The 25,313-nt window shown below is 46.3% G+C and overlaps 1 protein-coding gene across 3 annotated transcripts in view; it reads right to left on the bottom strand.

Annotated features, from left to right (window-relative positions):
* CUL1 (cullin 1) overlaps window positions 1-25,313 on the bottom strand; it is a 198,271-nt gene that overhangs the window by 55,848 nt on the left and 117,110 nt on the right. For all 3 annotated transcript variants that reach the window (XM_063922435.1, XM_063922436.1, XM_063922434.1), the window contains 4 exons: window positions 24,355-24,462; window positions 24,150-24,256; window positions 23,976-24,024; window positions 16,969-17,100 (listed from right to left, as the gene is read on the bottom strand). In XM_063922435.1, the coding sequence (XP_063778505.1) occupies window positions 16,969-17,100; window positions 23,976-24,024; window positions 24,150-24,256; window positions 24,355-24,462 (396 nt within the window). The remainder of the gene's footprint in view (window positions 1-16,968; window positions 17,101-23,975; window positions 24,025-24,149; window positions 24,257-24,354; window positions 24,463-25,313) is intronic.

A 25,313-nucleotide genomic window follows, 5' to 3' on the forward strand; every position in this document is an offset into this window, starting at 1 on the left:
TTGCCTGGCTAACCTGTGCCTCTCCAGCTTTTGTAAAACTACACAAGCCAGAATGTCCTGCCACAATAATAACAAAAAGAGGATTTTAAATTGTCTACCGGTAAATCCTTTTCTTGTAATCCATAAGTGATACTGGGGACACTTAGTAAGATGGGGTCCAAAGGATCTGGTGCACTTTAAATTTCAACAGGGTGTGCTTGACATATTTAAGAGGAGGAAAAATGACAAGACAACTAGTGGCGAGATTAACGAACCAGCATACAGCACAACACACTAGCTACAGCTAGTGAAACCGGAAAACAGCAACAGCTGTGTAACCAACTTCACAGAAGAGCAGTAACTTACAGGAAGGCGAAGCACAGAGACGTCTATCCCTTGTTGACTACGAGAAAAGGATTTCCCGGTAGGTAATTAAAATCCTCTTTTCTCCATCATCAATGCCGTGGCATTGTCTGATTGAACTTGAATGGCTCGACCTTGGAGCAGATGAGAGGCCTGCAGCAGATCGCTCTGAGTTCCAGTATGTTTATAGGAAGGCAGGCTTCGAGGCTTGACTACCTGACCTGCAACTGTGCCCCTTGGGTGACAGCTCCCCAGCCCCGAAGGCTCATGTCCGTGGTCAAGAGAATACAATCCTGGATCCCAAAGCTCCGCCCCTCCTAGAGGTTGGAGGGTTGCAACCACCACAGGAGAGAAATCCTTGCCTGCAGTGAGAAACGTATGACCTGGTGCATCTGCAGATGCGAACCCGACCACTTCTTCAGGAGATCCAGTCGGAATGTCCTTGCATGGAATCTGCCAAATCAAATGGCCTCGAAGGAGGCCACCATCTTTCCCAACAGACGGGTGCAAAGACGTACCGAGACCCTGTTTGGCTGCAGAACTGCTTAATCCAACTCCTGAAGTGCCTTCACCTTGTCTGCAGGAAGGAAGACCTTCCAGGCCACCATGTCCAGGATCATTCCGAGGAACTGGAGATGCTGGGTTGGCTCCAGGTGGGATGTCTGAAAAAAATTCAGAATCCAACCGTGGTGTGACAACAGGGATGTCGTGCGGCAAATGCTGTCCAGCAGTAGTTCCTTTAATCTTGCTTTGATCAGCAGATTGTCCAGGTAGGGAACAATGTTCACTCCCTGAATCCTGAGTTGGAACATCATTTACGCCATCACTTTGGTGAAGACCCTTGGGGCCGTGGATAGGCCGAAGGGTAGCGCCTGGAACTGGTAGTGTTCCTCCAACAGAGCAAACCTCAGGTAGGCCTGATGAGGCGGCCATATCGGAATATGGAGGTAAGTGTTCTTTATGTCTAGTGAGACCAAGAACTCACCCTCTCACAGATCTGAGATCACTGCTCTCAGACTCCATTTTGAACCGGAAAACCCGCAGATATGGATTTAACGATTTGAGGTTCAAAACGGGCCTCACTGAACCGTCCGGTTTAGGTACCACAAAAGGCTGGAATAGTATCCCTCGCCCTGCTGCTGAAGTGGCACAGGAACAATGACCTGGGTCTGAGCTAACTTTTGAATGGCTTCCCGTAGTGTGAGGCGCATGGTTTCTGAAGCCTGTAAACCAGAATTGAAAAACCTGTGAGGCGGAGAACTTTTGAACTCCAGTTTGTAGCCCTGGGAGATCAGATCTTTTACCCAGGCATCCTGGCAGGAGGTTTTCCAAATGGAGCTGAAGAATCTCAGACGAGCTCCCACCCAGAGATTCCCCTGGAGCAGAGGGACACCATCATGCGGAGGGTTTTGAGGAGATAGAGCTGATGCTCTGGTCCCGAGACCCAGTGGTGGCAGGTTTACGTGATTTACCTCTGGAGCCTCGTGCCGCATTTGAGGTACCTCTTGCCTCACCCTCAAGGTGCGCTGTCCGAAAGGACTGCCGTGAAGGCCCAGTGTAAGAACATCTAGTCGGTGGAGCAGCAGAGGGGAGGTACGTGGACTTTCCAGCAGTAGCCTTCGAAATCCAGATATCTAATTCCCCTCCAAACAGCTAATCACCTGTGAAGGGCAAGGCTTCCACACTCTTTTTAAACTCTGCGTCCGCCACCCACTGGCATCACCACAACGCTCTGCATGCAAAAACCGCCATGGTAGAGGTATGGGCATTTATAACGCCAATTCCTTTGATGGTATCACAAAGGAAGCAGGCAGATTCTTGGTTGTGCTGAATCAACGTCACCATATCAGCCAGGGACTTATCCCCAGTGAGGCCCTCCTGAAGATTACCAGCCCAAGTATGTATGGCATATGTCACCCAACAACCTGCAATATCAGGACTTTGAGAGGCCCCTGCTGCAACAAATAGATTTTAAATTTGTCTCTATTTTCCGGTCTGCGGGTTCCTTTAAGGCTGTAGCACCTAGAACCGGCAGTACTGTCTTTTTCGACAGACGTGATACTAACGCATCAACAGCAGGGGGAGTTTCCCCAGACCTTTCCCCCTCATGAGTAGGAGAGGCAGCCTCCCATTTTTTTGACACTTGGAATTTCTTGAAATAGCAAAAAGTGACCACTCGTGGCTCTACCGTTAATCATCAAAAGTAGCTTACACAAATATGACACAGCAGTTCCTAAGTAAAAACAATCCGTCATTTCTGTTGAATTTATATCTAAAAAATATAGGCTGATGAATCAACGCATATCACCCTCAATGGGTTAACAGGACCTGATCTGGTCCTGTTAACCCATTGAGGGTGATATGCGTTGCTAGGGCTTAAACATGTTGCTAGGGCTTAAACAAAAAAAAAAACAAAAAAAAAAAAGAGATAGTGCAATTCCGCTGGTATAAAACCAAATATTTAATACAAAATGCACTCCCAAATAAAAAAAAAAAACAGAGAAAGTATCACCAAATCCTTGGTTTCCCCAAAAGTCAAGCCAGTCCAAACACTCCAGGAGTCCTTTTAGAAAGCCAGATGGTAACTCTAAGTTCCGGATACTGGGAAAGCAAACTCAAGACCTCCTGGTGCTGCGTGGCTGCGGGATCCAGATAGGTGCAAATGTCCCTTACTGCTTTAACGCGTTTTCGGATTAATATCCTTCATTAGAAGCATGGGACATTCCCGGACCTTCTCTCCTAATATACCCACCCTAATCACCAGTGAACACAGCTAAACCTGTGGAGCCGCGCGTACAGTGCTGCTGAAAGCGAAACTTTATCACCGGAAGTGACGCGAAGTGCGTTCCAGAGCTATGTCCGGACTTCCTGTTTGCGTTCCACCGATAGCGATAGTCATCCACTGTATGGTTACATCAATTCCACATAGGGGGGTAAATTTATATAACGTCCGGCAGCCAACCCATCATAAAAAAATAAACAGTAGGATTTTAAAAACAATGTTAGATTAATCAAAGTACAAATTTCCTATTATTAAACAATAAAAACAAGAAAGAACATAGAAAAAATGTAAGAGGCTCTTTTGAATATATAAAGAAGGTATCTAAAACTGCAGAAACCACTGGAACGCAAAATCACTATTTAAACCAGACGGTACTAACGTACCTAATTTATATATCCAGCGCATTTCGGATTGAGCCAATAAAATATCTACTCTTTATTGTGCCATGTAGGATTAACTGAATTCCCCAAAAGGACCTAATCCCATTGGGGCTACACCCATGTACCTTTCTAAAATGTGATGAAAGTGAATGGGGATCTAACCCTTTTTTTAAGTTATACAAGTGTTCAGAAAGTTTCACCTTGAGACTATGGGTGGTTTTTCCCACATACACGAAACCACACTGGCACTCTATAGCATAAATTAAATTTTTCAAATTGCAGGTTATAAACTCATTTATATCATACTTATTATTTTTCACCACAAAGTCCTTTATTTTACTGGTACCTTTTGTGGCCCTGCACATATTGCATACAGCACATCTATGAAAACCTTTCGTTCTCATACTACTTCTTTTAGATGGTTCAATAGAACTGTGCAGAAGTCTGTCTTTAAGAAAACGTGCTCTTCTATATATAAACACAGGTTTAGTTGGCAAACTGCTTCCTATAATGGGATCTTTTTGAAGGATCTGCCAGTGCTTTCTAAAAGCATATTCAATTTCTCTGAACTGGGAATTAAATTCAGATACAAAACCCCATTCAATATTTTCAGTTTTACCTGTTTTTCTATTATTTGTTTTATTTGAAAATAACCATTTCTATCCAAAAGATCCACTTTTTTACGTGCTTCTGTAAGAGAATCCATATCATAACCTTTTCTAGGAAACGATTCATCATGTCTTCTGTCTCCTTATTATAAACCTTTATCTCTGTACCATTACGTTTGGAACGTATGAAGTTCGAACTGGCTATACGGAATGCCGTCCAGCCAGTTCATATGATGGTGACTCGTTTTTTTGAATTTGACTATTAGAATCTGTGGGTTTGCAATATAATCGGGTTTGTAAACCCTGATCATTAACATAAATCCAAGAATACTATCTCTTTATGACTTTATAGAGCAATCATATTTACTGGATACACAAAAATGATATCCCTTGGTTGCATCAGCCTTAGGGAAAGTCCATTTACAGCTGCAAGGATGACCCGGAATGATGCTGAAGTGTGAAGTTCCGATGATGGATGGATGGATGGATGTCCAAATATGGCCAAGATAGTTGACAGAGTCCCAATGGATCCAGGTAGGGATTTAGTAATAAGCTCAACGCGTTTCACTGGTAAAAATAGGGATTTTTGACCGTAAAATCTCTTTCTCTGATTCCATCTGGGGGACGCTGCGCCATTACTTGTGGGTTAGAGGTGTGTGGTTGTGGAGTTTGGCACAGAACTATTAAAACATGACTCCTCCCCCCTCTAACCCCTCCCATCTCCTTCCTGCCTAGCCAGCACCTCAGTTAACGTTTAGCCAAGCCAAAGGAGATAGACCGAAAACAATTAACTGGTTAAACCAGACAACATATGGGAGGGATCGCAGCGTCCCCCAGATGGAATCAGAGAAAGAGATTTTACGGTAAGTAAACAAAAATCCCTATTTCTCTTTCATCCATCTGGGGGACGCTGCGCCATTACTTGTGGGATTTCCCAAAGCAAGCAAATGAGAGGAGGGAGACATAGACGGCATAGCAGTCCGCCAATTTTGACGCCCAACAGGGGCAGTCTCCAAACCGAAAGTGTGAGAACGGTAAAACCTTTTTAAAACGTATGCACAGACGACCAGGTCGCCGCCCTACACGACTGCTCAATAGACGCAGCCCCGCGAACATCTCAAGAAGCTCCAATAGCTGGAGTCGAAGGAGCTTGAATCGAGTCAGGAACTGAAACATTAGAAGACTCTGTGATGGTCGTAGTTACCCAACGAGTCACTGTGTACTTGGAATCCGGCCAATCTCATTTGGACGCAGCCATTAAAAACCAACAATGCATTCGTACGACGGATAGAATTCGTACGAGATAAATAAATCCGTAAGGCCCTAAGCACATCTAAGAGAGCCAATAGGAATCCTCCCCGGAAGGAGGAGGAGTAAACGCTGGAAGGACAATGTCCTGATTTTGATGAAACGCTGACACAACCTTCGGAAGGAAGGAAGGTTTTGTTCGCAGAACCACCCGATCATCATGAAAATCCAACAAGGGTGGTCTGCAAGAAAGAGCTGCCAATTTAGATGCTCATCTTTTGGAGGAAATTGTCAATCGGAAGACATTGAACGTTATATACCGCAATTGTACCGATTCCAAAGGTTGAAATGGAGGTTTCTAAAAAAAAACCGTAAGGACTAAGTTAAAGTCCCAGGGAGGAACAAAAAAAAGGTGGCTGAATCCGAAGAACTCCCTGAAGGAACGTCTGAACTTCTGGAATGATAGCCAGTCTCCTATGAAGAAGAGTCGACCAAGTAGAAACTTGACCCCATTAGTGAAGAAGTCTGAGATCCTCATTGAGATCCTCCTGAATGCAGGATAACAGACGAGGAAACTCTAAACACATCCGGTGTTAAACCACGCTTTTCACACCAAGCAATGTAAATTCCAGAAGCCACCGGTTATCTAGCCAGAATCATCGTTTACTCAACAGGACGAGAAAAACCTTTTTCCCCTTAAAATATTGGATTCAAGAACCAAGCCGTCAAAGTCAGCCGACCCAACCTGTGTGGTGACATGGTCCTTGAATCATAAGATCTAGAGCAGAGGGGGTCGGGATGGTTCCTCGACGACCCTATTGTGCAGAAGAGTGTACCACTGTCATCGTGGCCCATCTGGGTCCACCAGAATGATTGGAAGACCTTCTCTCTGAACGCGTTGAAGCCGACGTGGAATCAGTGGAAATGGTGGAAACACATATCCCAGTTGAAAGTGCCACAGCGCCGTCAGTGCATTGATTAGAATTGCTTAAGGGTCCTGAGTACGCGACCCGTAGAGAGGAGGTTTATTGTTGAGACAAGACGCCGTCAGATCTACATCGGGCATCCCCCACCGGGCTACTAGAGTCAGAAACACCTCCTGGTGAAGCCCCGTCTCTCCCTTATGTACCGTGTGACGGCTTAAGAAAACCGCTTCCCAGGTCTCGACTCCTGGAATGTGAATCACGGATATAATCTGAACCCAATGTTTCGCCTAAGTGAGAATCTGAGCGACCGCCTTCCTGGCGGTCCAGTTTCGAGTTCCTTTATTTAAGTAACTGTCGTGGCGTTGTCGGGCTGAACCCGGACTGGATTACCCTTTACCATGGTTTGAATCCGAAGGAGTGCCTACCGGACTGCCCTCAACTCCAAGATGTTGATCTGTAATTTAGACTCGACTGTTTCAGAATGTCTGAGAGTGAGGAGTCTGAAACACCGCCCCTCAACCTCTGAGGCTTGCGTCTGTGGTGACCATCCCCCAAGAGCAAATCGTGAACGGTACCCTTTTTGGTCAAATTGGGCTGTGAAGCCACCAGCGAAGCGATCGACGAGTCTTTACAGACAAGCGGATTAGCTGTAATTCGAGATGAGGTCCTGTCCGTGAGGAAGAAACGCTTTCTGGTTGGTGGCGTCGAATAAGAATCCCAGAAATATCATTTTCTGGGAAGGAAGTAAAGACGACTGTGGAAAAGTTATTATCCATCTGAATGACTAGAGTCTCTATCGTGAGACGCAAGTTCTGGTGAAGGATTAACTCTGACAGTCCTGATGAAAAGATCATCTAAATACGGAGTAATGCTGACACCCTGGCAACGCAGAATTGTCACCACACGGCCCATGACCTTTGTGAATACCTGAGGAGCCGTGGATAGACCAAAGGGAAGAGAAACTGAAAATGGCAAGGACCGACTGCGTATCTCAGACAAGATTGACGACCTGTCCAAATAGGAACATGCAGGTAGACGTCCTCTACGTCCACTGAAGCCAAATATTCCCCTGGTTTCATGTAGCGATAATCGAATGGATGGATTCCATTCTGAACTTTTGGGTTGAGAGATATGGATTCAAACCCTTTTGGCCGAAACGGTTTGTCCACAAGAAAAAGACCTGAGTAAAATCCCGACCTCTCTGCTGAGAGGGAACTAGAAGAATCACTCCATTTAGTAAGAGAGTGGCTGTTGCATAAAGAAGAGCTCAACGTCTGGAGGGAGCGTTTTTGGAGAGGAGTGACGAACACACGATATGGGACTGGTTCCTCGAGATGTAACATATAATCTCTGGATATGACCTCCGTCACCCACAGATCTGGTTTTGACAGGAGCCACACTTCCTTGAACTGCCGTAACCGAGCCCGAACAGTCATTGATCCCTCCAGAGATCGTTAACCGTCATGCAGTAGGTAAGTCGGCAGGTTTACTGGCTGGTCTGAGAGCCGCCTGTGGTCCTCTACCTCTGAATGCCTCTCTTCGTGGGAACCTGGAGAAAGAACGAAAGGGATGGAAACTACCTCTGTCCTGTGTACGAAAGGACCGAAACCTCGTGGTCTTCGGTCTCTGAGGAGCAAATGGAAGAAAAGGGCTCTTGCCCCCTGTAGTCTCTGAATAATCTTCTGTAATTCCGACCCAAAAAGAACTCACCTTCAAAGGGTATCGCCGTCAAGTTCTGTTCCGAGTCAGAAACGGCATTCCCAAACCCGAAATCAAAGAGACCGTCTTGCTGTCACGGTCAAGGCAGAAATACAGGATGGTAGCGCAGTAAACTCTAACAAGGTCTCATTCTTCTAATTGAATGACTTCCGATGGATCGTGGGACTGCATTCAAGATACAACCTATGCCAGCCAGTCATCCGCGGCCATGAGGACCCAAATGCTAGCTATAATTGGGAGTAGAAAATTCCTGATAAAGATAACAGATTTAATCATTGTTTCAATCTTCCTATCTGTAGGATCTTTTAACTAAAACGTACAAACCTCACAGTTTGGGCCATGGTGGGAATTGAACCCACGACCTCAGTGCTCTAAGGCAGCAATGCCAAGCATTACACCAGCAGAACTGCCCATGTACAAAAAGAATAACCGTAGCTTTTGTTAAATGTGAATAGGAGCGTCTACCTTTTGGGTTTCTCAACATCTTGTATCCCCCTTATATAAATTTACATTTATTTTGGGGCTGGGACAGGAGAATCCGACTTAAGTCAGGGCTCTTTCAAATATCCGCAAAGTGTGAATACGGGGGAAAGACAGTAACTTGTCTTTTTTTTTTTTTTGTGTTTTGAAAAAGGCAGAGGAAGAACCCGCCACCTCCGAACTCTGAATATTAAGAGTCTGACGGATGGCTTATATCAGAATCTAACACCTGAGCTAGTAGAAAAACTCCTCATCCTACTATCCCACTCTGGGTCTACTTCCCCATCCTCCAGTGGGAATGTTTCCAACTACTCCTCCGGAAAAGTTATAGCGGGCAACGGCTGCGGCCGTTTTGTAGCATAAGAACTGCCGGCAGAGTTAACAAATTTGTTTAGAGATTGAGCCCATATTTCGAGCCCATAGAGCTTCCACTGTAGCCATAGAGGCATAGACTGATCCGCGGAACTTTCCTGCTGGTCCGCCACAGATGCCCCAGAGCATGAAACACAGAGTACCTGCGTCCGGGCTTCCCTTTGCTAGCTATGATCCCCATAGTGAGCAGGAAAAAATAAACCACGAGGCGGTCTTACCCTTTGTAGATTTCATAAGTAATTAATTAATTTATTTTCTTTTTTGAAACAGCAAATGCACTACAAATGAACAATAAACTCAGTAGAGTAGTCCAATACTTTGACATATACTGTTGTATATTGTAAATATACTATGAATCATACTGTGTTCAATGCATATTTTATATTGCAAAAATTACCTCCCCTAAAAGTATAGCATGACACAATGTAAATCTACAGTGAATTTATACTGTGTCCCAAAATATACTTGCTGGTAGGTGATCAGCATTTGTTGTGAGCGCTGCACTTGTCCCCCGTACTGCCTCTGGAGAAGATGGCGGCCGGAGCCCTGCATACCTGGACGGGAGTGCGCGCGTGGTAGTGGAGGGCGGGAGTCCGTCCCTTCTTGAACAAGGAAGCGCCTGTCAGCTTCAGTAGGCGCGCTGCAGCCGAAAGTCTGCGGCTCTCGCGTGCCGCCACCCCAAGTTGTTCTGTTCAGGTAGCGAGCACAGCGTCCCCCTGTCACTGTAGATGGCGTCAGGCAAAGTGACGCGCGCGCGGGCAGAACAGAGCGGGAAGCCGTCCCTGCTCTCCTTACGCGACCAACCGGAAGTTCGGGCCGCCGCGCGTTGCTAAGTATAGCGACTGTTGCGGCGGCTTCTCCGGGATCCCCGTCCGTCCCCACAGCCCTTCAGACAGTACTGCGGCTGTATGGGTACAGGTCTCCGGCACAGCTCCCGCTGGCGGGCTTGCGCCGGGGGGGGGGGGGGGAGGGGGGAGAGGGAGAGGTAAAGTAAAAATAATACTAAAATCAGTAAAATAAATAAATATTAATAAATAATAAATAATAAAAACCGTTAGGGACAGCCCAATACTGCCAGTGACAGATTGTGGCTGTCCAGTATCTCTTTGATCTGTCTGTGAATCAAAAGGCCCCAGTGACCAAGGTATGGTGGCCCTTTCTGACAGCATCCTTGTTCCATTTATACCCGTCACCTGTAAACAGGGACTAGGTATAGAAAAATAAAGAAAAAATAAATAAAAATTAGGAGAAATAAAAACTGTGTCTGTACTCCACAGGCACAAAACTAAAACTGAGGTGCTGGCTAGGCAGGAAGGAGATGGGAGGGGTTAGAGGGGGGAGGAGTCAGGTTTTAATAGTTCTGTGCCAAACTCCACAAACACACACCTCTAACCCACAAGTAATGGCGCAGCGTCCCCCAGATGGATGAAAGAGAAATAGGATTTAGCTTCCTCAGGAGCATGCTCCTAAGGAAGCTGGATCCTACTGTTACCAGTGAAACGCGTTGAGCTTATTATTATACCCCTTTCACACTGCCAATGCCGGATCCCACCCAGGAATTGGAAGCGAGTCCTTCACGGGTGGGATCCGGCATTAGCAGCTGCTGCAGGCTTTCCCGATCTGGCAAAATGCCGGGCGGGATGCCATAGCAGCGGGGGGGCGGAGCCGGCGGCGTCGCTGAGAGATGAGATTATCTCCGCGCCGCCTCTCCCTATCTAGTAAACGGATCCCGGGTCGCATCGACCCGGGAGCTAGTTTACGCAGCCACTGACACGGTATTCAACCCGGGTATAACACTGCTCTATTCCCGGTTTGAATTGCCGGGTCAGGCAACCCGGGATTTCGGCTATGCCCCTTTCACACCGCACGCTGACCCGGAAATATGCCGGGTCAATACCGGGTTATTTGTGCGGTGTGAAAGGGGTGTTACTAAATACCTACCTGGATTCCACTCTATATCCTGTATCCATTGGGACTCAACTATCTTGGCCATACTTGGACATACATCCAGGCTTAGTACTGACCACTCTTCAGTCTACTGGCTCTGTTAGGTGTGGCGGTGTGCTGCGGGAATGTACGCTCGCCGTGGTGGGGCTTGCGAATAGTTCCCTCAGGAGCAAGTGTCCTGTCAGCGGGGAACGTGACCATTAACCCTTCAAGAGGTTGGGCTGTTCCCTGCCAATCCCCCCCCCCCCTTAAGTCCCACGAAGCAGGCAGGCTGGTGCCATCCAGTCCTGCCTGAAAATAACAAACATATAAAATAAACGCAGAAAACTCTTCAGGAGCTTCCATAGACGTGACCGGCTCCCTCAGGCACATTTTCTAAACTGAGTCTGGTAGGTAGCGCACACTATCAATTTCTTTTAGCGTCCATGGCTCCTAGAGGACCAGTCTATACCCCATGGTACTAAATGGATTCCCAGTATACCCTAGGACGTAACAGAAAATAGGATTTTGGTACTTACCAGGTAAATCCTTTTCTTTGAATCCATTGGGGGCACTGGAGTACTCTTGGGATATGGACGGGCTTCCGTAGGAACAGCACTGAATATTTAAATTTAGAACACTCCACCCCTCCATATCCCAGAGTACCTCAGTGTACTACCTCAGTGTTTTTTACTGAGCCGAACAGGAACTATAGAGAGGTTGACAATGGAGAATTCCTATAACATAACGGACAACAACAAAGTTGACACACAACGTTACTGACAACTAAACAGTTGACACCATAACCGATAGACCTTTATAATTTGAACCAATCGGTGAAAATGTGTTACCATAAGCTCCTCTGAGCTTAATACAACCCAGGTAAAACTGCTCTGGGTGGGCGTCCAGTGCCCCCTATGGATTCAAAGAAAAGGATTTACCTGGTAAGTACCAAAATCCTATTTTCTTTATCATCCACTAGGGGTCACTGGAGTACTCTTGGGACGTACCAAAGCTTCCCCCGTGGGCGGGAGAGCTGTTTGGCACCTGTAACAGTAGGCGGCCAAAGCTAGATGCTGATGCCGCAAACGTATCAAACTTGTAAAAGCGCACACACGTGTGCACTGAAGACCATGTAGCCGCACGGCAAAGCTGCGTCGTAGAAGCTCCTCGACCAGCTTCCCATGAAGTTCCCACAGAACGTGTGGAATGAGCGGTTACTGATGTAGGTGGTTGTAACCTAGCATGAAGGTAAGCCTGACGTACGGATAGTTTTATCCATCTGGATAAGGTTGGTTTAGACGCTGGCCAACCCATCTTGGCAGCATCATAGAGAACAAACAACGTATCCGTCTTACGAACTGAAGACGTTCGGGATACATAAACGCGTAATGCGCATACCACATCCAGAGTTCCAGAATGTGCTGTCAACACAGGAACTACTATTGGTTGATTGATGTGAAAAGATGACACTACCTTTGGTAAGAAAGCGGGATTCGTCCGAAGTTCCGCTCTGTCATCATGAAACACCAAATACGGTGACTTGCATGACAAGGCACCCAAATCCGAAACACGCCTTGCCGAAGCTAAGGCTAGAAGAAAAATTGTTTTCCAAGTGAGAAACTTTATATCCACTTGCTGTAAGGGTTCAAAATATGAAGACTGTAAGAACCAGATTCAAGTCCCATGGCGCTGTAGGTGGAATGAATGGAGGCTGTACTCTGAGGACACCTTGGAGAAAAGTGCGTATAGACGGCAATAGAGCCAATCGTCTTTAAAAGTAAATTGACAAAGCAGATACCTGCACCTTTAGTGTAGATAAACGCAGTCCTTCATCTAACCCTGTTTGTAGAAACAACAAAAGGCGGTATAACTTGAAAGATGATGTCGGAATTTTCCGCGCCTCACACCAACCTATATAGGCACGCCATATTCTGTAATAATGAGCTGCCGTAACCGGCTTCCTAGCTCGTAACATGGTTGGTATAACCGAATCTGGAATGCCCTCTCTCCTTAAGAGGGCGGTCTCAACAGCCACCCCGTCAAACGCAGACGCGCTAAATCGGGGTAAAGGAACGGACCCTGTTGTAACAGGTCTGGACGTAGTGGGAGCGGCCAAGGATCGTCTGCGAGTAGTCCTCGGAGATCCGAGAACCAAGCTCTCCGAGGCCAATGAGGCGCCACTAGTATGACTGTGACAGACTCTCTTTTGATCCGTTTTAGCACCAGAGGGAGCAACGGAAACGGTGGAAACAGATACACAAGACTGTACGGTCACGCGACAGTGAGAGCGTCCACCGCCACTGCCTTTGGATCTCTTGTTCTGGACACATACTGGAACGTTTGGTGATTGTGTCGAGACGCCATCAGGTCCACCTGAGGATAACCCCATCGCTGAACCAACATGTGAAAACACTTCTGGATTTAATGCCCATTCGCCTGGATGAAAATCCCGACGACTGAGATAATCCGCTTCCCAGTTGTCCACTCCCGGAATGAACACGGCCGACATCACCTGGTGGCATTCCGCCCAATTGAGGATTCGAGCTACTTCCCGCATTGCCATGCGGCTTCTCGTTCCTCCTTGTTTGTTGATGTATGCGACCGCCGTCGCATTGTCTGACTGCACTTGGACAGGCTGAGAGCGAAGCATGTGCACTGCTTGTCGTAGCGCATTGTAAATTGCGCGGAGTTCCAGGACATTTATAGACAGCAATTTTTCGTGATCCGCCCAGAGACCCTGGAGCTGACAATTTTGAATTACCGCTCCCCAACCTCTGAGACTGGCGTCCGCCGAACAGTCTTCCTGCGGTTAAATTGTGTTCCTTAAGCCACCAGAGCAGAGATACTCTTGCCCTTGGCGACAACCTCACCCTGTGGTGAATCTGCAGATGCGAGCCCGACCACTGGGCGAGCACATTCAGTTGAAAAGGACGCAAGTGAAATCTTCCGAACTGAAGCGCTTCGAAAACTGCCACCATTGTGCCTAAGAGGCGAATGCACAAGTGTACCGACACTGTGCGTGGCTTGAGCACTAATTGTACTAGATGGCGTAGAATTTGTACTTTCTGCTGTGGTAGGTAAATTCTTTGATTGACCGTATCGAGAATCATACCTAGGAATTGAAGGCGTTGAGACGGAATTAGATGTGATTTCTTGAAGTTGACAATCCAACCGTGGTGAACCAGTACATCGTATGTTAGCAGCACATGTTGGAGAAGTATCTGTTGAGACGGTGCTTTGATGAGCAGATCGTCTAAATACGGAACTATTGTCACTCCCAGGGATCTGAGATGAGCTATCATCACAGACATCACTTTGGTGAATACCCGAGGCGCTGATGACAGGCCAAACGGTAGAGCCTGAAACTGGTAATGGTTTCTGATGAGGCTGCCAAATTGGAATGTGTAAGTACGCATCCTTGAGATCTAGCGCAATCATAAATTCCTTTGGCTCTAAACCCGCAATCACCGAGCGCAGAGACTCCATTTTGAATCTGTAGTAAGTTACGTACTGATTGAGACCCTTTAAGTTCAATATTGGTCTGACTGAGCCATCCGGCTTTGGTACCACAAACAGACTTGAATAATAACCCTGACCCTGTTGGTGTACAGGGACCGGAATCAAAACTGCCGAATCCAGTAGGGACTGAATGGCAATTTGCAGAACCGTCCTCTTGTCCGACAGAGGCAATCCTGTCTTGAAAAACCGCAGAGGCGGAAGACAGTCGAACTCTATTTTGTAACCTTTTAACACTAAATTGCGGATCCACCCATCCGCGGATGTGTGGAACCACGCCAAATGGAACGTCTGAAGGTGTGCTCCCACAATCGGAGATGTCATGCCACTGGCTTGTCGCCTTAGCGTCCTCGCGAGTTGTGTTGGTTTGTTGGAAACCACGTCCTCGACCACGTCTAGCAGGCGTGGCTGTTCCTCTGCCACGTCCTCGAAAGGGCTGAGGTCTAAAAGATTTGAACGAAGGTCCAGCATACCTTCTTCTTGATACCGGTGGAGGCAATGTAAGAAAACAGACTTACCTCCCGTAGCCTCAACAATCCATGCGTCCAATTCAGGACCAAACAACTTCTTGCCATTGTAAGGCAACGCCTCTATACCTCGTTTGACCTCTGCCTCCGCATGATAAGCACGCAGCCAGAGTGCTCTTCGTGCCGTTACTAGCGACGATGAAATACGAGAAGTGAGCTGACAGACGTCAGTAGACGCTGTGCAGAGATACTCTACAGCCTCACTCATTTGATTTACAAGTAGTATCAGGTTTTCGTCATGTAAAGCAGATTTGAGTTCTGTAACCTGCTGCTACATACATGGATTTTAGCATAGTTTCTTAAGCGTAGTAGCTGCTGGCACTGGTATGGTTAATTTCTTGGTAAGTTTTGACACTGAAGAATCAACTATTGGTGGATTCTCCCATGTACATGTTACGGAGTCTAGTAACGGGTAACTAGACTTAAATCTGCGAGGTATAGAAAACCGTTTATCTGGATTCCGTCGTGTTTCTACTAACATCTGATTAAGAGATTCCGACACAGGAAAACTTATCGGAGTTTTTTGTCGTTTAGTAAATACGACCTGATCATTTGTGAGAGGCTCCTCAGTTTCAGTAAACTTCAGAGACTGACGTACCGCTCTGATGAGATCATCAATGCCGGAACTGTTAAAATCCTCGCCATCTGACTCCACTTCGCCCTCCTCACCCTCATCTTGTTCCGTGAGGTCTGGCATGGAATCGTCAGAGTGCAACATAGCAGAAACTGGAAAATCATAAGACATATGAAATTTTTACCCAAAATGGATTTGGACCTTACGCAAGGCTGAGACGCCTCCGGTAGTTCTGGCGGTCTCACCCTAGACTCAGATCTTGCCGTTTCCCGCTCCTGACGAGCGGCGGTCAATTCTGATTGTAACCTATCTAGTACATTTACAAACATACCCCACGGAGGGTCCGGTGAGGACATTGGTTGTAAAACTGGAGCAGAAATGGTATTCTGAACCGAATCCACAAAACATACTGTACATGTGGTAGATCCATCCGGTAACACACTGCTACAGACTCTGCAATTATGCTTTTTAGTTTTTGCTGGTGCCTTACTCATTATGGCGACAGACAATACAATACACAAAAACAGACACTACTGGTGCTGCAGTATTTCTTATGCCGCTCTATAGCCCCCTTATTTATTGCCCCCCCCTCTGCCTCACCCTTTTGGTAATGCCTGCATGCTCTTTCAGATTCAGAGCAGCGGCAGCGCAGCGTGTGGGGCCCCAGCGGGTATCGCCGAGCGGATCGCCTGTGAGCCCGGGTGAGCAGCGCGTAACACAGCGGTGGGACCCGGAGCAGTAGCGGCGGCCGGCGCCGTGAGCGGGAGAGCAGCGGCGGGCGGCGCCGTGTGAGCGGAAGAGCAGCGGCGGCCGGAGCCGTTGTGAGTGGGGAGAGCAGCGGCGGCCGGAGCCGTTGTGAGTGGGGAGAGCAGCGGCGGCCGGAGCCGCTGTGAGTGGGGAGAGCAGCGGCGGCCGGAGCCGTGTGCGGCGGCGGCCGGAGGCAGTCTGTCCCCGAGTTCTTTAACAATGTCCCCACACCTCGGGGCGGCAGCGGGAGCTGACCGCCCCGTTCACATACCTTCAGTCCTGCAGCGTGTGAGGAGGCTCCGACGGGGCTTCTTAGTAAGCGCCGGCCAGCCTGTGCAGGATCTGTGTGTGGCTGTGAGGGAGCTCTTTCAGAGAGGCCCGACACGCCCCTGCTGCTATCAGCAGCTGCACTATCCCTGACCCTGCCTTTTGGAAGGGGGAAAGGGATGTATAAAAATAAAAATATTCAAAGTAATTGTGACTCTTAGCCACAGAGCTGTTACTACTTCGAGCACAGAAAAAACACTGAGGTAGTACACTGAGGTACTCTGGGATATGGAGGGGTGGAGTGTTCTAAATTTAAATATTCAGTGCTGTTCCTACGGAAGCCCGTCCATATCCCAAGAGTACTCCAGTGACCCCTAGTGGATGATAAAGAAAAGGGTATTTTGCAGAACAGTCATATCTTAAGATGAAAAAATTGTTTAGTGCCTTTTTAATTTCACAGAATGTGCTTAAACCTACTTAGTCTTTCTCAGGCGTCATTACAGAAGGGCACTTTTAAATTCTGATGATCCCTACACTCTTCAGTTACTTACCTTAAGTTTGGATATCATACTTGCTTCAGCATCATCGCTCGCACTGTTCTGATGAACGAGACGTTTTGCAAGCATCTTTGCATAGAATTTCTGAAAGACATCCTTATCTTCTATATACTTGAAAACCACCATCTGCAAAAAAGAGACAGTTTCTAATGTTACCAGACCTCTGTTTTCATGAATAAAACATAACCTGTGGGTTTCAGAAACAGATTTTTAAACCTGTGGGTTTAAAAAAGCTTTTTACAATTTATTAATCTACTTGGTTTTCCCTCTTTAAAACTCTGAGATCTTGGCACATTACACAACCTGCTGGCTATTACAATTGGCCCACACAGTTAATTGGATGTCACATACACAGCAATTATGTCACATGCTACGAGAATTTTGGAAAAAGCCCTGCATAATTAATCTAAAACTGAAATACATGAGTTAAACAATTTTCTACAAGGTCGATAAGCGTTAAACGATTGAAGACAATGTCAATACTCTTTCTACATGCAACATTTCTATGGAAACAATCAGGAGAAGCAGTTTTTAATTGGCAAAACTAAAAACGGACATTAATATCTAAAAGTAGCGCTCTTAAAATTACTTTTCAGTAACGCATAATGAAAAAGAGGATTTTGGTACTTGCCAATAAATCTATTTCTCTAAACCCACTTGGGGACACTGGAACAGCTTATACAGTAGGGGGTGTGAAGTTTGCAAACGGAGGTGTGGCACAATCTAAAATTAAACATTTTATGCACAGCCGGCTCCTCCCCCTTCCCTCAGTTTGGAAAATTTGACGGAGAGAAGAGGACATGCGACTACAAACCTATGCCGAGGAATAACAAATCAAACAGCATCCAAGAACTTTCTTAAAAGAAGCTATCGCTGATTGCACAAACTGTTTAACAAGAACACTGAACACTGTAGGCTGACAGCATCGAGGCGGGCGTCCAGTGTCCCCGAATGGATTCAGAGAAATGGATTTATCAGTAAGTACCAAAATCCTTTTCTCTCTTCCATCCGCTAGGGGACACTGGAACAGCTTATACAGTAGGGGACGTCCCAAAGTTACTCCCAACGGCGGGAGTGCTGTCCGTGGCCTGCAAAACTAATCGTCCAAATTTTGAATCTCTGAACGCAAAACGTATCGAACTTGTAGAATCTCGTGAATGTGTGCTCTGATGACCACGTTGCCACTCTGCAAAGCTGAGTAGTAGAGGCACCTCTGGCTGCCGTCCATGAGGCACCCTCCGATCTGGTAGTATGGGCACCAACCTGAAACGGAACCAGTTTACCACAGGATATATAAGCTGGTCTAATGGTAAGCCGAATCCATCTGCCCATAGTCTGTATAGATGCTGGCCAACCCTTCTTCGGACCATCATAAAGGACAAACAAATGGTCAGACTTTCTGATGGAGGACGTAAAATGTATGTAAATCCGTAGAGCTCTTACCACGTCCAAGGACACATCCCCATCTGCAATTCCTTGAATTGGCTGATTTACATGAAACCCTGAAACTACCTTAGGGAGGAACTGCCCTATCCTCATGGAAAATTAGAAAAGGACTTTTACACGATAAGGCTCCCATCTCAGAGACCTGTCTGGCTGAAGCTAAGGTTAGTAACAGAGTGACCCTTCCAGGAGAGGTATTTGAATTCTGCTCTTTCCAAAAGGCTTAAAAGTTGTTGATTTCAAATATTCTAACACTAAGTTCAGGTCCCACGGTGCTGTGGGAGGACAGAAGGGAGGTTAGGTCCTCAAAACCCCCTGCAAGAATGTCTGAACTTCCTGTAAGGATGCCAAACATTGTTGAAATAGAATGTAGAGAGCCGAAATCTGAACTTTCAAGGAACCTAATCTTAGGCCTCCATCTAAGCTGGCTTGGAGGAAACGAAGTCTATACAGGTGGAATTCTTTTGAATTCCACCTCCTTTCCTGACACCACTCCATGTATCTTTTCCATATTCTGTAGTAGTGTATGGATGTGACTGGCTTCCGAGCGGCTGGCATTGTAGGAATGGCCGCTTTCGGTATCCCCCTATCTCTCAAGAGCCGGGTCTCATTAGCCACGCCGTTAAACGCAACCTGTTCAGGTCTGGGTGTAGGAACGGCCCCTGTGACAGCAGGTCTTCTACCTGCGGGGCCAGTCTGGTGCAATTAGAATTGCCCACACTCTTTCCCGTTCCGCCTTCTTCAGTACCCTGGGTATGAGAGGGAATGGCGGAAAAATGTAAACTCTTCTGCAAGACTATGGAAGTGTCAACTCGTCCACTCCTTCCGCTGCTGTATCTCTTGTTCTAGTCACATACCTGGGCAACTGATGATTGTTTCGAGACGCCATTAGGTCTACCTGAGGTAGGCCCCTCCTCCTCACTACCATCTCAAAGACTTGTGGGTGTAGATACCACTCCCCTGGTTGTATGTCTTTGCGACTGAGATAGTCTGCCTCCCAGTTTTCCACTCTTGGAAAGAACACCGCCGACAGGATGATGTTGAGCCTTTCTGCCCACAACAAGATCTTTGTGTCCTCTTAACGCCATTCTGCTTCTTGTTCCTCCCTGACGGATTATGTATGCAGTTGCTGTTACATTGTCCGACTGTATTATGTGTTGACTCTTCACCAGGTCCTCGGCTAAGAGAAGTGCATTGTAAATTGCTCTCAGTTCGAGAATATTTATGGGTAGAATGCTCTCTTGTGCCGTCCATCTGCCCTGAAACCGATGATCCTCTAGAACGGCACCCCAGCCTCTGAGACTGGCATCTGTTGTTAGGATCCTCCAATTCCAAATTCCGAGTATCTTGCCTGTTGCGAGATTTCAGTGTAATGACCACCATCTTAGCGAGGTTCTGACCTGTGTCGACAGCCGGATCCTGCAATGTAGAAGTCAGTGCGAGCCTGCTCCTTGAGCAATCAGGTTCATCTTGAATGGTCTGGAGTGAAGTCTGCCGTACTGTAGAGCTTCGAAAGATGCCACCATCTTCCCGAAAAGCTGTACACATAGGTATAAGGAAACTGATTTGTTCTTTAATACCTGATCCACCAGCTTCCTTATGTCCTGAATCTTGTTCTCTGCCAGAAAAACCTTCAATTGTATTGTGTCTAATATTAGACCTAGGAATTGAATCCTCTGCATGTGCTAGGTTTGACTTTAAGTTCACAATCCAGCCGTGTTGATTGAGAAATTGACGAGTCGTCTGAGCATCTCTGATCACCTGTTCCTGAGACGTGGCCTAGATCAGCAGATCGTCTAGGTAAGGTATGATCGTGACACCTAGCGCTCTCAATCTTGTGACCATTATCACCATGATCTTTGTAAAAATCCTCAGGGCTGAATGACAAGGCACTGAACTGGTAGTGATCTTTTTCCAGTGCGAATCGTAAGTAAGCTTGGTGTGGAGTCCAAATTGGTACATGAAGGTATGCATACTTTATGTCCATGGACACTATGAATTCCTCTTGTTCCAAACCTGCAATAACCAACTGGATTGACCCCATCTTGAATTTGTAAACCGTTAGAAACTGGTTTAAAACTTTTAAATTGAGTATCGGTCTGACCGCCTGCCTGGTTTTGGCGCAAAAAAAAAAAGCTTTGAATAAAATCCCGTACCTCTTTGGAGATCCGGGACTGCTAGAATCACCTTCGTGTGTAGTATTTCCTGAATTGCACTCTGTAAAGCCCTCGCTTTCTGAGGACACCGAGGCAACCCTGTTGTAAAAAAACTGACAGTGAGGGCTGTTTGAAAATCTATCTGGTAACCCTGGGAGATAATCCTGTTGATCCAAAGTTCTGGTGAGGTTTTGGCCCCGGTGTGCTGCAAACCTTCCAGTCATGCGCCCACCAAGGGGGACCCCAGATGAGCTGGAAGACCGTCATGCCACGTTTTTGTCAGCCGGCTTGTCCTGCTTTCTGGTTGTTGTCTGGGAACGACTCTTACCTCTGCCTCCACGAGTTTGGGTGCCAAAACCTCTTCCTCTGGCCCAAAAGGACTGATCTAAATGAAGAAAATACTGGACCTGAATAACCTCTATTAACCTGTGGAGTGTGTCTTACATAAGGTGTAGGTAAAAAAAGGTAGGTTTCCCTGCAGTTGACTGTGAATTCCACTTGCCAAATAACATCTCACCCCCAAAGGGAATGGCTTCTACAGCCTTCTTGGAGTCAGAGTCTACCTACCATTCTCTGAGCCATAAAATCTTTCTAGCCGATATGGGCGATGCGTGACGCTATCTTGCTGGCATCCTTTGAGGCCTGGCACATATATGTAGCTGCCTCGCGGACATGTTCAGCTATTTGAGTAATTTCCTCCAGGCTATTCTCTTCTTCAATTGCCTGTATGCGTCCAGCCCATGCTACTATTGCCTTGTTCACCCAAGCACCGACAATTGAAGGCCTGTGCGATGTACCTGCTGCTACAAAGATGGATTTTAAGGCAGTGTCTACCTTGCAATCTGACGCGTCCTTTAAAGTCGTCACATTAGGTATTGGTAAAACTGTATTTTTTGACAACCTTCCTAAAGAGGTGTCCACTACTGGTGGGACCTCCCACTTTGCCATGACACTCTTTGGTAAAAGATAATTTGCCTCAAACCTTTTTGGGACCTGGAAGCATTTATCAGGCTGCTTCCACGCTTCCCCCATCCGTCTCTGGAGAGTTTGAGGAATTTGAAACACTGACAACGGTTTTTGGGAGTCGGATAAATCAAAACCCTCTGGCTCCTTAACGTCTTCCTCTTTAAAGTTTAGGTCCTCCTTTACCGCATCAATAAGGGAATCTAAACCTCTGACCTCTGTGTCCTCTGTGTCCTCCTCCTGAGAACCGACATCCAAGATAGTCTCCATCAACTCACCTTCTTCCTCATCAATAACAAGACCATCCTCCCCTCCGACCTAGGATGGGGAGGGGTCTCTTAACTGTCTTGCACACATTGTTTACTGCTTGTGCAGGTGGGGTTAATCTGATCATAAATTCCTCCATGGTCTTGGAAAATCCCGCAGCCCATTCTGAATGCTGCTTGCGGGACTCCGCCATCTCCTTGGAAATGTCTGCCAGGGCATGTTCCCATGATCTAGACGGAGTATTGCTCCCGGGTTGAGTGTCCCTTTCTAAACAAGAAATCGCACACGCCAGAGCTGCCAACTTTCGTGCTCTTCTTGTTACATTTCGAGCAAACATAAAATGTTTTAGTGTTCTTGGTTGGTGCTTTCACCCCTTAAACTAGGAAAGACTGTGACTAATAATGGAAGCAAAGGTAAACTGGAGTCACCTGGCTGGATTATTTCTAAATATTGTCAAACAAATTAAAAAGATTTTTTTTTTTTTATACACCAGCCTTCATGGAACCCTAGCACACCCAACTGTGATTCAGCTTTGATGACGGGGTTGATGTCCAGTTGCTTCCGTTTATTTTTATCAGGATCTTTTTAAAGAGAAGTCCCTTGAATATATAAAGCATAAGAATGCCTGATTAAAATACAGGAAGATCCTTTGCAGCAGAGACAAATAGTCCATTTTAACCAGTAGAGTGAGCAACTCATCTACCTGTAATAAGATCCCTCACTCTGTTCTGTCTGGCCAGTTATGTCCTCACTAAGGGGGGCGTATGGTATTTCTACCCAAGTTTGGTGCCTCTTATTCCCGTAAAGACAGCCGCCATTGAAAAATTCCCTAAACATCATTAAAAGTCCTCTGGCGCTTTGTGGCCGCCAGAGCTCCTTACTGTACTCCTCCTCTCCCAGCGCTCGCTGTACTGCTCCACGTTGGTAAATTCTGGAGCCCCTGGCCGTCCCTGCTGTGGCCTCGTGCAGCGCGTTCTAAAGAGCCACGCCGTTGCCGCGTGCATGATCCCCCCGCCGCATATGTAGTATCTGCCACTGTTGGGCGCCTCTTCTGAGCGTGGTGATACTTCTTCACTACCGCGTGTGCCGGCGGAGTGAGGGGGCGGGCGATGGCTGCGGCTGCTTAGGGAGTTTACTGGGAGCCGGGAGGCAGCAGTGTGGCGCGGGTCCCGAACTTTGTACGGACGAGAACCAATTGCCGGCAGAGTGTAGTACCTGTATAAATCTACACCTATAATGCTGCCTATCCTAATATATCTATATAGGCTTGTAAACTAGGGCCCTTTTTACAACAGGTACTCACTGCATAAAACCAAATTCTCTGTGGTCCGGACCTCCTGTAGAGAGATGCAGGTCCCTTCAGAAGGGATCTTTGTCCCCCTAATCTTAAGGCTTTAGTCCCCCTTTCAATTAGGTTGACTCAGCCTCAGTTCTTTTGTAATGGAGCAGTAGCTCCTTTTTGTGTTGTACCTCCTAGGCACAATTTTTCAAACTGAGGGAAACGTGGGCGTGAAGGGGGAGGAGCCGGCTGTGCATAAATTGTTTAATTTTATATTGTGCCACACCTCCGGTTGCAAGCTTCACACCCCCTACTGTATAAGCTGTTCCAGTGGACCCTAGTGGATTAAAGAGAGAAAAAAAAAAAGTTTAGGACAGTAATTCAGAGGCACCAAGAAAATAATGTAATTTAATAAGTTGTGATCAGTTGGTAATTAAAACTGGGAGATGGAGGTCTTTATGACTAACCTTCATTATTCAGATCCTTTTTTTGGCTCCTGGACAAAATTAACCCTTTTGTGTATGTGTGCGTACAAGTGGTAGGGAATATAGATTGTATGCTCCACTGTGAATGGGAAAGTATCTCTGGAAAGCTCAGTAGAATGTGTGCACACTATACAAATACAATTTTTTTTAGGAATTTCTAGCTCAAAATATTGACAAACTGGACTTCGCTTTAACGTTGGCAGATATTTGACTTTAAACGTTTACTATGTAGATTTAAATCTCTTCTACTGACTCCTGCATTCTATGTTCAAATTAATTAGGATCATTTGAGTATAAATTGCCTCTGTGGGAGTTAAAAGGCTATACAGGAAAATCTTTTCATTTTTTTTCCTTCATTTGAACTAAACAGACTGTAGAAATGTTATTCGGTACAATCTTTAAACTTACAACTTGATTGAGCGTATCTTCCAGTTCTGCTTCTTCTGGATTCTTCGAGCTAAGATAAAACAAAGTACAACAAAGTAAGAACAAGCATAGGCTGGCAAGAGAACATGTAAGTACCGCAGCCAAATTTTGCTGTCTAGTGTCCAAGACAGAGATGACTCTTTGGAAGCTGCTAACCTTTTCTTCAGTAGTGAGTCACAGTAACGAGCAAGCAGCTCTGGAGACTTGCTGGAAGACTGGGCCATTTTTGTTACTGCGTTGTTATTTATAAAACGGCCACAAGCCTAAGATGCAAAGAATCACATATTAGAAATGCTCGGCCCAATTTAAAAAAAAAAAAAAAAATCCCAGTAATCTACACACCAAGTGCATCGAAACTCACCTTATCTAATGCAGCCACAAAACCAGCATCATTGTTGAACGCTGACATAACTAGTGCATTATATTTCTTGTGAACATCCAAAACGGTCTGTACATACATTTTGGGATCCTAGAGGGGGGAAAGAAGCACTTTAGTTAAATGCTGCTCTCAACAGGTGTTCTATTGATTTCTGTTTTCCAGCATGTATGATAACACGTGCTGTCTTATTTGAAATTATACAATTGTATAAATCAAAGAGTTATTTGTTCCTGACCTGCAATAGGTTAATGTGTGTTTTCTGAGGAGAGTCTCTAATGTTAAGTTATTCACTTCTAAAGCATATATTGACAATGTTAACCTCACAATTTCTGGATGATTTCAGTTTGGAACATGTTAAAAATCATCATCAGGAGGATGTGAATTGTTCATAAAGAAAACTAAAGGGCCCACCACACTGGCAGATAACACTGCAAGATATGAACACGTTCTCGTTAAGTGTGTAGGCACCAACGATGAACGATGTGCGGCCCCACGCTCGTTCATCGTTAGTGCCCCGTTGCTTATGCATGCAGGCCAATATGGACGAAATTGTCCATATTAGCGTGCAGTGCTATGGAGCTGGGTGACGGGGGGAGTGAAGAAAGTTCACTCCTCCCGTCACCTCCCACCTGCCGCTGGGTTGTCCGTGTACCGTATCGGCGGCGGGTCACCCAGTCTGTAGGGCCCTTAAGGTGACAAGAAGTTTTGGAATCCTTAAGTTAATGGAGTCACGCAGACTTCGAATATAAACCAAATTAAACATTAACCATGAAAAATAAAACAAAACAGCATGGCATATGAACATGTGACTTGAGGTAAAGATTGTGAAGCCATATAAAGGAAAGGGATGAAGTTACACTGCCAGCAGTTGGGATCCCAGTGGTCAGGATACTGACGCCAGAACCCCGAACACGGATAATGCCACCAGCCAGAATCCCTGC

The sequence above is a fragment of the Pseudophryne corroboree genome, chromosome 5 (genome assembly GCF_028390025.1).
Source record: "Pseudophryne corroboree isolate aPseCor3 chromosome 5, aPseCor3.hap2, whole genome shotgun sequence".
NCBI lineage: Eukaryota > Metazoa > Chordata > Amphibia > Anura > Myobatrachidae > Pseudophryne > Pseudophryne corroboree.